Source organism: Rhinolophus ferrumequinum, chromosome 10, assembly GCF_004115265.2.
Source record: "Rhinolophus ferrumequinum isolate MPI-CBG mRhiFer1 chromosome 10, mRhiFer1_v1.p, whole genome shotgun sequence".
Classification (NCBI taxonomy): Eukaryota; Metazoa; Chordata; class Mammalia; order Chiroptera; family Rhinolophidae; genus Rhinolophus; species Rhinolophus ferrumequinum.
Window position 1 is genome coordinate 18,395,278 of NC_046293.1, and position 16,799 is coordinate 18,412,076.

The following is a 16,799-nucleotide window of genomic DNA, read 5'->3' on the forward strand; positions in this document are numbered from 1 at the left end:
AGAGTTTTTCTACGCAGGAGTAGAATTGCTGGGCTGTCTTATACGCATCTTCACCTTTACGAGTTAACTGGAAAATCACTCTCAAAAGTCACTGCACTAATTTTCGTCCCCAACAGTTTTGTTTTGGGTGATTGCTGTAGTACATCTTTACCAAAGTTTGGTATTATCAACTTTGAAAATCTAAGGGGTGTGGAAATCTAAGTGATGTGAAACTCTTGCTTTTTTAAAAAAAAAAATCTGTTTGTACTCTTCCATACTCATGTTTATGTATGTTAAAATGTAAATATTCACCAGATTTTGATTCTGTAGGATAACGATTTTGTTCTCACCATGAACTTCTTGAGGACAGAATTCAGGTTTCATTATTTTTTGAATCCCTAGAAACTATCACAACGCTTGTCACATAGCAATCACTCAGTACATGCTTGTTAACTTAATGACCAAATTCATTCTGGTCTATTTCTTGACAATGATTTCTTCCTTAAATATTTATGGAGGACCTAATAGTCATTATTAATTTATTCAACAAATCTTTATCAACTACCTGCCATGCTCTCAGCACCGTTTTAAGTGGGAGAATACAGCAGTGAAAGTAGTCGACAAAAATCCATGTTAATCTAGGGTTACGTACCTAGCTCCAAGCTGCAGCAGATGGAGATCCGGCAGATCAGTTAGGCAGGACAAAGTGGTCAGAGAAAGCTGCATGAAGGAGATGAGGCCTAAGGTAGCCTGGGAGGATGGTTCACTTAAGCTATCTTGTGGGAAGATGAAAGGAACTGAGAGGAAGGGAATGGAATGTTTGTGTAACAGTGAAGAGAGGAGTATTCAGGAGTGTAGGAGGGATTTTAAAGTTCAAGCCATGGAGTAGACTCAATGAAAGGCCTTGGAAGGAAGTTCAAAAATTCATATTTGTAGAGTAAAAAACACTGACTCTAAAGTTTGGAAGCAAAGGAGCAACATGACAAAAGATCTGTTCAAAGAAGACAGGTGTGGTTGTGGCCTGCAGAATGTGTTTAGCATGAAAACTCTAGAGTCGGGGGTCAAATAGACACTGCTGCAAAAAGCCAGAAGCCTGGGGGCCTCCTAGACTACACACACACACACACACACACACACACACACACACACACACACACACACACTCTCTCTGACCTGTATCCAGGGATCCAGGGGAGGCCAAGTTGCACTGATCTTGTCTCTTTTGTGGCTCCTGGAGTCACAATGCTGGTAGATGGTTCCCTAAAAGGCAAACCCAACCATGTCATCCTGTTTTATGTCCATCAGCAGCCTCCATACACCTCACAATAAAATCCAAGCTCCAAAATACAGTTCACAAGGCCCCACACGTCCCAGCTTTGCCCACCTGTGCCCCCACCCTCAGGAGTCTGCATTCCAAGCCATGAATGAGCTTTCACATTTCCATACCTCAGTATCCTGCCACTCTACCTACTCAAACATGTTTCCCTGAACATCTGGAAACTCCTGTTCTCCCATCAAGGTCCAGTTACTGCATTAGGTTCATAGAGAAGCCTTTTCTGGACACTTAAGAGACATCACCACTCATTCCCAATGAACATTTTCATATACTCATCACACTGTGTTTGTAGTTATGCTTACAAGTATGTCTTCCCTGCGGAAGAGTAGGCTTTTTGACAGCATAACCTGTGTCAAACCATGTGCGTAGATAGCACTTTCATTAGACTGCAAATTCTGTAAGGGCTTGAACCATATCTATTTTGTGCATCATTACTCAAGGCTGAGCCCATACAGGCAAATTAATAAATCTTTGTTGAATTTATGGAAGATAGCAAGTACTTAATAAATGTTGAATGAATGAGTCGCAAATGTTAGGTCGTTGGAGAGGAGTTGAGCTAACATTTCCATCCACCTCGGGATTCATATTTTTTGACTCATTGCCTGTTGATTAAAAATTGTAAAGCTAGCCATCTGCAGAACCCAGCGTATATAATGCATAGTGTCCCCTTTGTGATATGCCTACTGTTACATGCCTCACACTCAGGCATTTAGTTGGTACATCGGTGTTGCTGAAGATGGTGATGATGTCACGAAACAGCAAGTGTCCTCAGTTAGTGATTCAAGAGCTGGAAGCATTAAAGGGCTTACTAACTACCTCAGTCTCACGCCCCAGAAGATACAAAATCTTCCGGTTTACTGCCCAGAGGCTTTTTCCTTCTTAGCCAACACTTCTTTTTTTGTGCACATTTCATCAATGCCAGTTGCAAGCGAGGTCAAAGCCACTTAACTTCAAATAAAGCCAAGCCAGAGCATATGACCTTGAGATTTATAACCACAAAGTGAGTACAAAGTGAACAGTCATTTTATGTACTTTCTGGACATCACAGATCTCTTTTCAGACCACAGGTCATTACGTGGGGTGCTCTCCTGCAAGTTGAGAAGGGGAACATTCGAACAGCCCAACACCTCATTCATGTGGGCATGAAAACCCAGCACAGTGTTCAGGCCCGAGCAGGTCCTCGCTTGAATGAACGAATGAATGTTCGTTCCTAATTTCTGTTATGGTACCAAAGATGGCAACCACACAAAATTTAGGAGAAAAGTAACTCTTTTGTTGCTTTTATTCTTGAGAATTATTTCACGTTGTAGCTTGATTTTGTTTGAAGAGAGTCCAAGCATTTCCTTCCTGTTTCGGATATTTTCATAGCTCTAAATAATACTTTAACTCCTTCTTTTCCTTCTATAACTTCCCTTTTGCTCCCTGAACAAAGGCCAGAATCTTGGCCAGGCCTTCAGGTTTTACACAGTGTGGATCCTTTTCCCACTCTGCAAGCACCTCACCCTGCAGCCCGAGGGAACTCTCTGCTATCTCCACGTGTTCCAGAATTTCCCACCTGTGCCTTTCCTCTCACGATGCCTCCAGCTGGAGAGTGCTTTTGTGCTGGCTACAGAATGGGGTGGCAGGATTCAGAGCTTCAGCTACGGTTCAAGACAGGCTCCACCACTTACTATGGTCGACTTGGAGTGAGTTACTTGTGCTGGTGGTTTGCTTGCTCGCTCCCAGACACACCCCTTTCCCTTCGCCTGCTCCCTCCCCTCCGAGTCCTACAGGCTGTGTTTTCCAGACTCAGGTCAGCCAATGGAAGGCACCAACCAGCGGGTCATTAGAGGACAGGAAAAGGAGAAGCCACAGCATTTCTCCTCTCTCACTGCCTTGGGCAGCATCTCTGGCAGCAGCTGCGTCACTTCCTTGGCTCCAGCTCCCGCCAGACAGGCCTGCTGTGGTTTCAACTTCCTGGGATGGGAAGACAGGGAAGGAGTCCCCAGGATCTCAGCTGAGCCCTGAATTCTGCTGTGCCTGAAGCAGTAGGATGTACCCGCTTCGATTCTCACTTATGCGGGCCAATACATTCTTTTAAGCTTCAGCTATTTGGCTTGGGTTTTTCCACCAGTAGTGGCAAATAGTCTTCATTAGTTTAATCCCTCAAGAAGTAACTTCTCACTTATCAAGTAGGTAGGAGAAAAACTGGTCTTAAATCACTATAAGGCAGGGTAGACAAAGGCTACTTGGGGTAGGAGACGTAGAAGCTCAGAAGATGGAGCATGACTTCCATCATGATGTGTGAAGAGACAGAGCCAAGGCATCTGGCTTTTATTCAGGTTGGCATAGGAAGCCCAGGAAGTTTTCTGAGCAGTGATGTGTCAGGATTCAAGCTGAGCTGTAGGCAGATAACTATGAGCACAGTATGGGCTGAAGGGCCCCTGCACAACTCCAGGGGGAGCCATTTACCCAGAATACATCGTGAATGGTGCTCTAGAGTCGTACAATGTGCAGCCTTGAGCCATGGTGAGAAGCTGAAAGTGTGGTCAAAGAGCTGTCCGAGGCTATTGTCTTCCAGGACAGAGGTTGAGAAGGCCTAAACTTGGGCAGTAACAGAGAAGGGGACAGATTTAAGACATATTCTAAACTAATTTGAAAGTTTCAATGAGAGGAGGAAGGGATGTCATCAGAAATATGGGAGTCAGGAGGAAGAGCAGATTTTGTGAGGATGGAAAGTTCCTTTTCAGATAAGAGATTTTGAGGGAGTAACGGGAGAAAGTTGATTGCTGCTGACAATGGAACTGGGGCTTGGGGCAATAGGGCTGGAAATAAAGATCTGGAAATCATTCACCCAGAAACGGTGCTGGAAAAGACAGTTTGGAAGAAACTGCACAGAGAGAAAATAGTTGTTAGAGGAAGCTAAGGAATGGTCCTACAGAGTAGCTATGTGGAAAGGGCAGAGAATGAACACAAGTCAGACAACAGGAGTAAGGAGTGAGGGATCAGAGAACCATAAGAAAAATCAGAAGTATGTCAGGAGGATCAAGGGAGAGGTCAAAAAGGAGGGGTTGGCCAGTCTCATACCCCCTTCTCCCTCCACAGTAATCACTGAAGTATTTGTCAAGATGGAGCTTTCGTCAGCCTGGGTCCCTCTACAATGAGCAGACACCCAGGTGACTTGATGGACACCTAGTATGAAAGAGAGCAACGTTTTTTGCTATGAGCCACGAAGAGTGTTTTATTGTTTCTGCAGCAAAGCCTAGCCCATCCTGACCAAATATATGGCAGCCACTTGGAGATGAGGAAGTGGGGAGAGAAAGAAGAGAGAATGTGTCATCAGAGACTTGAGCATGTTTGTAGGATCAAGGGGGAAATCTGGGAAAGAGAGAAATTGAAGATGTAAGAGAGGGTGTAGTTGGTAGGTCTCGGCTCTGGGCGAGATCAGTGGCTGTGTTACACCTGTGCAGGTACACCAGCATACCACACACCAGGCCACCGGATATGTGGCCCACACACCTAATTGTGAGACATTCGTGATGGGCATCACCAGCACATTTTTCTGCCCTATGAATCACTTCTGGAGAAAGCTAGAGAGGTGATGATCAAGCATTTATCTAAGATGATTTATTGTCAGGCCTTCTTTCACAAGCAGAGGGATGGAAGAAATATCTCAGTGCCTCAGCTTTGTCATCTGTAAAACAGGGATAATAGAATATACCTCCTAGAGTTGCAAAAATTAAATGAGTTACTATATGCAAAGCACTTAGAACTTCGTCTGGCACAAAGTGAGTTCTATTTAAGTGTGATCTCAGAACCTCTTCAGGTTTTAGGAAGAAGCTCTAAATACAGGGATGAAATCACTAGTAACTTTTTTCTTTTTGCAACCATTTAAATCAGGAAAAACTGAAAAGGCCAGCAAAGTTCTGCTGTCCTAGGAGGCACACAGGCGTGGTAAGCAATGAATATATTTGACACCTCTATCGGTTTCAAAGTCAGTGTTGTTAATCAATCTTAATTTATCTTGTATGCAGTTGTGCCATTTCATCTAATAGGAATTTCTTAGGAGGAAAAAAACAGACTCGGAACAGGTAAAAAGCCCGTGAACACTTTCAAGGAGTCATTGAAAGTCATATTGGGACAGAATTTCAGGGATAGGAATGATTATGGCTGATAACAGAAACTCTGGACATTTCAGACTGTGTCTACAAAACACCAAAACGACCAACAGAAAAAACCAGCCAATCTATTGTTTTATCTACATGTTTCCCAGGCACTGGTTTGGCAAATCTTACTGAGCTAATTAAATCAATAGCTTATTTTGACACTGTAACAGAATGGTTGGAATGGCTTCTCTAGAAATCGGGGAGTGAGGGTCTAGAACGTTTTATCTCCCACTCAGAAAAGGGCTTTGGGAGATCCCGAATGGGCCAATTCACGGAGGTCTCCAGGATCCAGGCATAAAACAAAACTCGCTGATCTGGACATCATTGATATTCATCCTCAGTAGCATCCAGTATTTGAGCATTTCCAGCCATCAAAAGTGCAGATTTGGATTTGAAAGAACCCAGGGAACATATCGGCATCGTATTGGCCTCAATGACCTTGAAAGAAAAGGTCAATGCTGGAAATTGATGGCTCCTTGATGCAAGACCCCTCCCCAGGTAGCTCAGACCAAATTCAACCATATACTGGACTTGTTTTCCAAGAGTATTAGACAAATCAATCATGCGTAGCCTTTTAAGGAAAACTGCCTGGCTGCAGCTTCTGCTAAGACAAGTGAATCAAGCTACTTCTTCCATCGAGGTAACCATGCTCTAGACCATGTGACTAATTTGTTCACCATGCTGATTGATCAAGGGGATGGACATGGGATCTAAGGGCAGCCAATTCATTGGCTAAGCAGTAACGTGAGCAGTAGCCTAAAAAAAATCTGCCTGAAAAGGAACAATGGTAATTAAGTCAATCAAATTCTCTCGAGACTGAACTGGCAAATAGTATTAGGTAGTTTTGGGGGCGGGGTGTAGGGAGATGCAAGAAAACATACAAAGAGAAGCAGAAACTTGGAGGCTGGCTAGAGTATGTTCATGGCGGAGAACCAGAGTGAAAGGGTGGGAAATCAGGCTGCCGAAGGGAGATGAGATTAGCTCTTTTTATGAGCCTCACTGTACAGGTATTGCTGGGTTGCTGCCAGATTCCTGTTGTCCTTTTGGTTTTGTGTATCTCATGAAACAACCCATTATTAGAGAAAGTCGAAGTGACTCTGTCTCTTGCAATCAAAAGAGCCTACCTAACACACCAGGTCTTCCCAGGATGCTTATGGGTCCCTTGGGGTTACAGGCCTGCCAGGTATATGCTTCAAAAGTCCACAAGGTGTGTGACTCACAGCAATGCTTTTTATAGGACAAGTTTTTGTTATCTGCTGGAGCAGCAGGACAAGGCACTGAGATGTCAAACTACAGGGAGCACTGGCTCGAAGCTGTGCTCCTCCGATATAACTGAGGTGGCTGGAGGGAGACCAAATATTCTCTCGAGTTAGGGAAGCATCCTTGTAGTAGAGACGTGCATATCTTGATTTTTAAAGCAAAGGCTTACCCAGAGAAAGATCAGATGCCTTTGTTTCCAATCCCTTATTTAGGATTTGATTCTTACTGCTCTATTTCCTGAGTAACAATTGGTAGTAATTTTCATTTTCTTTTATGGGCTCCTGATCTGAAGCAATATGAGAAAAGACAAGCCGTTCTTATCAAGGTATTTTATCCCATGGGTAAAATCAATCACAAAGAAATGAATGGGCTACAAAGAGAACACCACACTTGCTTGTTTTTTTAAATCATTTGAATGAAGATTTTTCTCCTGGAGAGCGTGACCAATACCACTGTATCCCTAGCACATAGCAGAGTGGTTGGCACAGGGCCGGCACTCAGAAAAATCGCTAGATGAGCAAGTGAATGGATTGATGTTTCACTGCATTGTGGTCGAATAGGTCACTTTAGAACCAATCACAAATACAGGCAATACAAGGAATCTGCTGGGACAGACCCAGTGCCTTTAGGACCCACTGGAGAGGCCAGCAACTGGGGCGAGTCACATGACCGCTGGGACAATTACCGCTACCCTTTTGACTTCTCGGGGGCTCAGAGGTTGGTTTTCACTCTGCAGCTAAACACGCTCCATCAACAAACTCCCCAGCCTGCGTTTCCTCATCTCTTCGAAATGAGGAATTAGGTAGCAGCAGGAGCCTTGCTAATAACCTAATTCTGTATGTCATGCTCTCACAACCCTGAAAATAATTATTTTACAACAAAAACATGCATAGTAAGGGGAACTTTCTAACACTTTCTTCGGTAAAACTGCAGCATTCTGGGTTGTGTTAATGTAATAAAAGAAATCCGTACCTTCAAGGCCGCTCCGCTCTGCTCGCCATTCCTCTCCAAAAATAAGGTCACGTTTGTAGGCTTCTTCACTCTTACTGTATTTTCTCAGGAAAGGTCTTTTCACAGTAGGTGGATCAACAATTTGAACTAGAAGTTCACTTTATATACACAGATGTTTATTTCCATCAGTAAAAGGCTTTTTTTCCTTCCCTCCTTCCACATTTAGGCATTAAATGCAGAAGATGCAATTGTGAACAAGTGAGACATAGAGTTCCCGTCCTAGGTTTGGTGAGGGATTTAGGTAAGTAAATGGGAAATAGTTTTAGGTGCAATACAATGACAGGAAAAGTGTAAGTTGGGAAGAAAGTACACTGGAGGCATCCAAGCGAGGCTTGGAGGGTCTGGAATGTTTGAGGAAGTGATGTTTAAGCTGTGACAGGAAAGGTACCTGTGAGCCAAGTGAAGGGATTGGGGATAGACAGGGTCAAGCCAGAAGAATAGTGCCTCTGAGGACTCCAAACTCTTCTCCCTTCTTAACTTGCCCTTTGAGCTCCACTGATTTCAAAAGCTGGAGTTCTCAGCAGTGTTGACTTTTTTTTTTTTTTTAACCTGTAGGAAGAACTGGGACTTCATGAACTTCAAACATTGGTTTTGTTGATGTTTAAGGTAAATGCAAACTATTGTGAATTGCTGTTTAAAGGCACTTACCTTCATTTTACCTCAGTGCTTAGGATTACAATTTTAAATGTCACGTTCCACTCTTCCGATATACACCACAGTTTAGCCTATTCTTCCACAGCTGTGTTTTGGGTTCCCGAGCACCTAGCATGGTGTGATGGATTATTGGAGGGATCTACATAACTTTGTATCACATTTTCGGGGCTGTGTGAGAAAAATTTAAACTTATTTATTCCTTTTGGAAGGAGCGTATGAACCTGCTCACTCAGAGGACAATCACTTACTTTTAAATGCTTTTGAAAGTAGAGATTCTAGGGCCACCTACAGTAGTATCTTTTACTGTTACCTATTTCCATTGCACTGTCAGGAAATTGATTTTAATTAACATAAATATTTTGTACTAGATTTAACTTCTTTTCCTCATCATTCATCCAGCAAACTCACAGAGCACTGTCCTGAGTACAGAATGTAATAATTCATTATTCCAAGAAGAACACTTTGAAAATAGGTAAGTGCTTTATAAATGCTAAACTAAAAACATAAGAATACACTAATCTCTTAATCAATTCAAGCTTAGAATATTTAAAATAAAGGGTAGTTCAAAAACAATTAAATCAAGCTTTTTCTCAGAAGAAATAAAGAAACAGCAAGATGTGATACTCCCACGGATTTTTAAAATGATGCCACTCAGGTCCTATTTTCTTTATCATATTAACATGAAAAGCAGATCAAGTTTGTGTAAAAGGTAAAACTAAATTTATCCGTTAAACACAATTCAATTAGTCAATCCCAGTAGGTAGTTTTTACTGTCAGCTTTCTTGAGCATTCATTTCCTCATCTATTAAAAGGAGTTCATTCATTTATTAACAGATATTTATTGAATGCCTACTATGTTCCAGGCGTTGGTTTAGGCTTTGGAAACACAGTGGTAACCAAAACAGATGCAATTTCAGTCTTTATGGTGCTTCTATTCTAATAAAGACAACACTATATCATGGAATTGTTCAGAAGATGGGATGTTAATATAATTGTTTTGTGAATTGCAAAGTGCTATATAAACCCAAGGTTCTTAAATGTGACAACTGTTTTACTCTTTTTTATCTCCCATAACTCAGTAGGTTTTAGTAAATCGTGATTTGAGTAGATAGTGTTTCAACTCTGCTATGTTTGACCACTAGGGGGCCTCAACAGTCATGCCCAACACTAATCCATTCTATTTATTATATTCTTTCATTCCAATATAAGTTGTGACATAATTTACCAAATGTCACTTAAGAAAGTTGGACATATTAAATAAAATGTATTATATGAAACTCTAAAAGACTAGCCACAAAAGGTTAATTATAATAGATAACACATACCATGTACCCACAAATCACGCAATAAGTATTGTGCCGTTCCTGGCAGAATACAGAAAACTAATACTGTATATTAATGTTTTATCACTGTAGTCTCTCAAAAAAAACCACTTCATCACCATCCATACTTCATTTAAGATAAATCAATGTCTACATCATTTTTAATGGCTGCCTGGCATTCTATTTTATGTCTATACCAATATAATGATGTGCTATGATTAACATCCTTTTAGCTAAATCTATGCATGTGTTATTTCTTCAAGATCAAGTCTTATTGTGTTTTTCTACAAGAACAACACAGCATATTTGCAGGAAAACAGTTCAAATTTAATATGTCTTTATATCTTCAAATTTACCAGCAAATGTTTCGTTAATATTTTCAGAAAATTAGCCAAAATCTCAAAACATAAATTTAATTTAAAAAATTTTACATTCACAAAGGTTAGGAAAAGTTAGTAAGAATTTTATCTAAGTGGTGCTTTCATGTTTTCTTTTTTTGGGAAACATCACAGGAAGTACATATTGAATTAACTGCTTTTTATAATTGCCCTGATCATGCATATAGGAAAAATAGTTTTTCAAGAATATTCTAACTGTATTTAACTGTGAAATTAAAACAGAGTTAAAGAAAATTCCTACCATCAGTAGCCTTCTGTGAACACAATACTTGTGTGATCTATAGAATTCTGCTTTAATAACTGATAAATTTCTATTATTTGAGATTATTAAATATGAGTCTAGCCATACTAAGACAAATTTCTAGCAGATATAGCAATTTGGGGATCAAATACTGTTACTTAATAGCATAACCTTATAATATCCTGGGTGCAGTGAAATAAATTCCCAAAGTATACAGAATGCAATTTAAATAGTAATAACATTAAAACTATTCTCCAATATGAATGCTGCATATATGCAATTTCTCACATGAACCAAGTGATCAGAACACACAGAAGAAACAAATTGAGAACTTGGTATATATGTTCAAATTTTAATACTTGAGAAAATATAAGTTAAAATCTGATACAAACACTGCTGGTTCAAGAAAATATACACAAATTTGTATTCAGGGAGTCAGTATGTGAACCTGGATGTAAGAATGTATCATAACAGCCTGTTATGGAAGCCTTTTAAAGAAGCAATCGTTTTTTAAAACAGTAGAAATAGATTACAGAAGGAACAGTAACTTTTTTCTCAAAAAATTTCCTTCATCAATAACTACAAACTCGGTGTGGAGAGGGAAGTTAGAGGTCACCTAATTTATCAAGGCATATTGAAGATATAAGCCTTAAACATCTAATGTAAGCCCAAACAATGTAAAAATAATCGGAATTTCATTTTCCTCTGGAGAGTAATTTGACATATTAGTTATGTTAACAATTATAGCAAAAACAAAAAAAACAACCTTATTTCATTCTTTTTTAAAAGTACATACTATTTCCTCTGGTTACTTCAGTAATCTAAGCATAATATTAACTTACTAAATATTAAATGAAAATCTTATATATTCTTGCACTAATATTCAGAAGTGAAAACATCTTTCCATCTTCAATATATTTTTAAAATTGTGAAAATGATTAGAGGCACTAGCTCTTTAACATTTCAAAGTACATGTCTTTCAGCCATTGTTTATTTAAAAAAATGTATATTTTGGAAAGGTAATCTATACACATAATTAAAAATTCATTCGACATGAATGTAATCGGAGAAATTCCCTACAGATGAAGAAATAAGGCTATTTATAAATTAATTTCCAATTTTTCAAAAAAAACAGTTCTTGGAATTTGTGACAGATGTCTATGGGATACTTTTACTCCTGATGACTCTCAACACAAAAGTTATTGATGACATACTGTAAAGTCTACTTGGATTCATAGGTTGGCTGTAGTATCATTTACTTTTAAGTTCTAGAAGTTACTATAAAGAAGTATTGTTTCATCTCACAAGTGAAAAAACACCTTCTTGAAGGTAAAATTCTTTCTCTTTGAAAGATGCATTAAATATTTCTGACCACTAAAAATGTAAAGCTTCTAGCATTTCTCGAACATTGACTTCACTTTCCAAAGATGTTTGTATTATTTCTCTCAATGCCCAGATCAACAGAACTAACCCAAACATTTGGTTCTTTCAAGGGAAGCATCAATTATTCCAAAATCTGGCTTGCATACATCTATATATCTTTGATTTTAACTGTATTGCTCAGACAAAAGATCACTTAGTTTTATATATTTTTCTTACTTTATAATCTATGGAACATTAGTAGTCAGCTTAAGATGGTTGTTCTATGATTGCACATTTGTGTAAACCATTATTTTTCTTTAGAAAACACATTGTAGTTTAAAATAGAGAAACACAAACCTCATTATTGAATATAACAACCTGTGATAACTGATAATACTGTAAAGTTATTAAACATACCCCTAAAACTTCTGAAAGTACATTAGTAATTTTTTAAATAGTCACAACCTCTTAAAAAACAAATTATTTACAAACATCATCTTAGATCAATGGAAGCTATGAAGTCACACATGATCTAGATATAGATATGTTCCTCAGAGAATCTGCCCACAGAGCAGAAAATGCTGCAGATGCACTGTTCGCTTGCCATTGAAAACTTGAAGGCAGCATGATTTTATAAAAGAAAATTACTGTTAGTTGGAAGAATCTAATTAAAACTGGTATTGTGCTATCTAAAGAAAAATAACCACCCGATAGAATTTTTATATAGCACCATTCTCAGCTTCTTTATCACTGTAATTTTAAAATTGTTAAAATGTAATTCTGATTGAAAACATTAATGTAAAAATTCATATCTGCACTCATAGGAAACTGCATTATTAAAAAGTATTTTAATACGCTAAAAGTTTCTAATGTTTCCCCTTTCACATTGCACAACATCCATCCATCTAAAATAGAAGGTGCAAATTCTTATAATTAATATATGAAAAATCTTGTTTACCAAATATGTTTACACTTCAATACTGTTATTTTTTTCTTTCTTTCCTCTTCTTTTTTCCTACCAAAAATGTTGGTAAGAAAATACTACCAAGGTTAATATAAGTCAGTTAAAAAATCAGTTCCTTCTGATTTGGAAAGCTTAAAAAAAAGTAGTAAGAATTTTACCAAACCCAGAATAATGCCAAGCTAATCTTCAGCAGCCACTGGTACTTGGTATTGTATGATCAGCAATCCTGATCAGAAACTTCTATCAGGTGTCGTGTGTAAAACAAGTGCCAAACCATTGCTAAACCGTTTTTACTAAAATGCAATAATTAATATTAAGAGCACCCGCATTGCTATTAGCTGGTATATCACCTACCTATATAAACCTATACTTAATACAGATTCAAAAATATAGCAAATATAGTTATAGCTCTAGTAGTGTTATTTGACTTTACATTTCCCTTAAAGGGCAGATATTAATGAAGATTCTATGGAAGGAAAATCAGATAAACGTCTATAACCTTGTGGTGATTTTACAATTCACCAAGGGCACCTCAAAAGGGTACCTTCTGGCAAATTCAGGTATGTAAACCCTACTGAGCCGTCTCCTCACCCCAACCTCTATCCCCATCCCGACCCCCAACCCCCATACTATTGTACTTAATGTCTGAACTTATTTGGACAAACACAAATAGGAGAACCTTTTAAGGTGTGAAGCTAACACAGTCACTTTCTTCCTTTCCTGTTTTATTAAAATAGCACATTTGTATTTATTTTCTAGGTTTCTTACTTCCAGTCATAACAAAATAATGGTCATCATCTTCCTTTTTCTTTGCAGTAGGTTTTTTGTCTCCACTGACGGCGTCCTTACTAGATGAGGGTGATTTCCTGGTTGAAGCTGGGGCTTTGCCACTTTTGAGAGGCCCTTTGGCTGAATACTGGCTCTTAGTGGCAGTCTGTGCTGCCTTTGGTACAGTTTGTATTTTGGCAGAAGACTGAGGAAGACTCATGATGGACAGTGGGGTACGGCCAGGGGACTTGGAGGAGCTGGGTCCTATATTCTGGGATGTACTTTGACTCTGAGGCTGCTTTCGTGAAACTATATTCTTATCTTTTGATTCCTCTGCAGCTTTTACAAGAGCAACTGAGGATACAGCAAGTGGCTGGTTTAATTTCAAGGCTGACTTGAGTTTCTGTGCTGGCACTGTCCCTGCTGGTGGGGCTCCATCAGATGGCTGAGACCGAGTTCCTAGACCTGTGGTTATGGTTTTGGAACTGGATTGTGTCATTTTTGCAGGGGCCTGGGCAGAAGGAGAAGGTTTAGGTAGCTCTGGACACTTCGATGATGAAGTTAAATGTGCAGTTGAGTGAGATACTGCATTATCCCTGGAAGATATGTAATTGTGTTTCAAGTGCTTTGGTTCCGTTTTCCCAGAACACTTATTTGGCAAAAGTGTAGACTCAGGCACATCTCTTGACTTCTGGGCTGGAATAAACTTGGCCTTCCGAGTATTAGGTGATGAGATATCTTTTCTCAATGACACCGATACACAAGGTGCAGTTCTTGATAAAGCTGGTGAAGAAATGCTTTTACTTACTGGTTTTAAAGAAGCAAGTGAGGATGATGCATTATTTGAAGGAGCTTGTGTTTTCTTTATTATGCCTTTTGAAGACTTGAGTTTGAGATGAGAAGGCACTGCTGGTGAATTTGGCATTTTAGAACGGACTGACACAGAGCCCAGATTACTTCCTTTCAGGGAAGAGGCTGGCAGCAACACACCTGGTGGACGTACCTGCTTTTCTTTGCTCCTTGGAATACCAACTGGCGTGCCAAGTCTTGGTTTTTGTTTCGGAAACATGCTGACTGCTGACAACGGATTCATTTCAGGAGGCTGAGGTGTTCTGGCAGGCGAATCAGGTGTACTTTCATTAGAAACTCCTTTTTGAAATGCTAGAATTTTTTGTTCTAGCGTAGCAAACTGCAATATTCGACAGGGATCATATTTAAGCAAAAATCCTTGGAGAGTATCCCAGCCTCCACCAACACGGACCATGACATGTTTTCCATGAAGCATCTTTCCCCCAAAAGAAAGTAAAAAATAAAGGTGTAAAAATGTAAGGTTCACAGTTACAATTCATTAGCAGTCACAATTTGTGATGTCTGTGATCTGTGAAATTCAGAGTATCTGGCAACAGCTTTACTGTAAATTGACAGTCTCTTCCATGTATTATTAAAATAAATATAATCCATATCGAATCATGCAACTAACAAAACAGTATCCTCCAATTTGTAAGAAAGATATTTACATGTCTTGCATCCTAAAAAATCCAAATTACTAACATACAAAATTGCAATGGCAATATTGTTCAAAAATTTGAATACTGAAGGAATAAGACAGAAAGGAGAAATAGGGACTTACAGAACAAAAAAAATGCCTCATAAAAGCAAATAATTATGAAAGACATAAAAATGACTAAAACTTGTACTTTACAATTTAATAAATTACTTTTATATGTGTTGTATCAATTTAATTTTTCAAAAACTTTGATATAATTTATTGCTAGTTCTTTACAGATAAGAAAATGATGCCTCTGAGAGATTAAGAAAATTGTCCCAAATCACAGAGCTTGGCCTGGCCTTAAATACATCAGGCTGCTCCCACCCAAATGCTTTTGTGCAGGTAAGATACATCCTGGGTCTGCCAGCACAGAACAAGCTGGATTTCAGGCCTCTATCCATTCAGCAGGCAAATCTGCACAATTGGATAAGACTGCCCTGAAAATTTTTATTCTAAATCCCATGTGCTATATACACTATTACTACAACATATTGTCTTAAAAAAAGAAAGCTAATTAAAAGAAAGTACAAGTAGATTTTCTGTGTGAATTGGGTGGAGTGTGGGGAGGTAATCACCGTATATGAAATAAAAGAAAATATGAATGTTGAAATTACATTTTTAAATACTTTCTATTATATTCCTAAATTGGGAATAAAATAGTTCTTGTATCAGAAGTGGACAGAAAGCTGAACAGGTGAAAACTTCAATCTCCTTATCAGCAAAGGAGACAATAAATTGCAAACTGCAGATGGGGCAAAGGAAGGAAATGAGTGTGTATGTATCAGCATGTTGGTATATGTACTGATGCGTGTCGATGAAAAAAGGTTTTATACTTAAAACACAGAGTTTATGTTGTTATAAACTGCAATGTTTCTATTTCCTTTTTTTATTATTGATATTTAATGTTGTTAGGTGTATTTTTTTATTATTCCTTTTTAGAAAACTTGAAAAATGGAATAAGTTACCTGAGGTATATACAGATTTTTTTCCCAATTACATTCAGTGCCTAAATAGTCTTAGCTATCCTGTAGTTAGTTGTTTGTTGTGTAAAAGGTGTTTATCTAAATTTGTTATGTATTCATGAAAGCAAGTATTCTGTATTTTTCCCATACAGTGAAATTCTTTCATTAACAACACCCACTGGTCCATTTCTTTAAAAAAGTAAAAGGAGAGCAAAAGGAGGTTGGTAAAGCAACAACCCATTTTCAAAACAAGATCTGTATGTAAATAGGATGTAAATGGTAGACTTACTCTTATAAAAAGTATTTTATCCCCTAGTCGGTACCGTCCTTCAGATAAGTATTCAATAGAAAATCGATGAGAACAACTACAAGGAGGGTCTTCAGCAATATGTGTAACCTAAGATTAAAAAGAAGTAACAATTAGTGCTGTGACAAAAAGTATTTTGTTTAATGTTAATATGCAAGGTTATTTGATTGCTGGGAAAATCAAACTCAAAGATAAAAATTTCAAGCCAGTTCAATTTTTTATTATCTTTTCTCCCTCACTTGTTGCCAAATATTGAGATATTTTCTAATCTAATGAAACCAGCCGTGATGAAGTCCTGAGTATCTCCCTCTCTCCCCCCATGCAATCAGGCTTGGAGTGAAGATATTCACTGACCACTGGAGAAACTCTGTGCATGTGTGAGGCAGTAAAGTCAATTCAAAACATTCATTAAGTCACAGGAAACATGAGTTCATCATTAGCTTCAATTGTATTAAGCCCTGGATTAATATATCTGTGCCAAATCAAAGACAGGGTGAGTCAGATAAAGCTTACTTGTCCCTTAACGCTGTGCCAACCCAAT

At 38.5% G+C, this 16,799-nt stretch overlaps 1 protein-coding gene across 1 annotated transcript in view; it reads right to left on the reverse strand.

The window, feature by feature from the left end:
• Positions 1 to 10,246: 10,246 nt before the first annotated feature.
• GAS2L3 (growth arrest specific 2 like 3) overlaps positions 10,247 to 16,799 on the reverse strand; it is a 37,084-nt gene continuing 30,531 nt past the window's right edge. Inside the window, exons 8-9 of the mRNA XM_033118507.1 lie at positions 16,241 to 16,348; positions 10,247 to 14,725 (exon numbers count right to left, since the gene is read on the reverse strand). Coding sequence (XP_032974398.1) covers positions 13,421 to 14,725; positions 16,241 to 16,348 — 1,413 coding nt within the window. The 3' untranslated portion in view covers positions 10,247 to 13,420. The remainder of the gene's footprint in view (positions 14,726 to 16,240; positions 16,349 to 16,799) is intronic.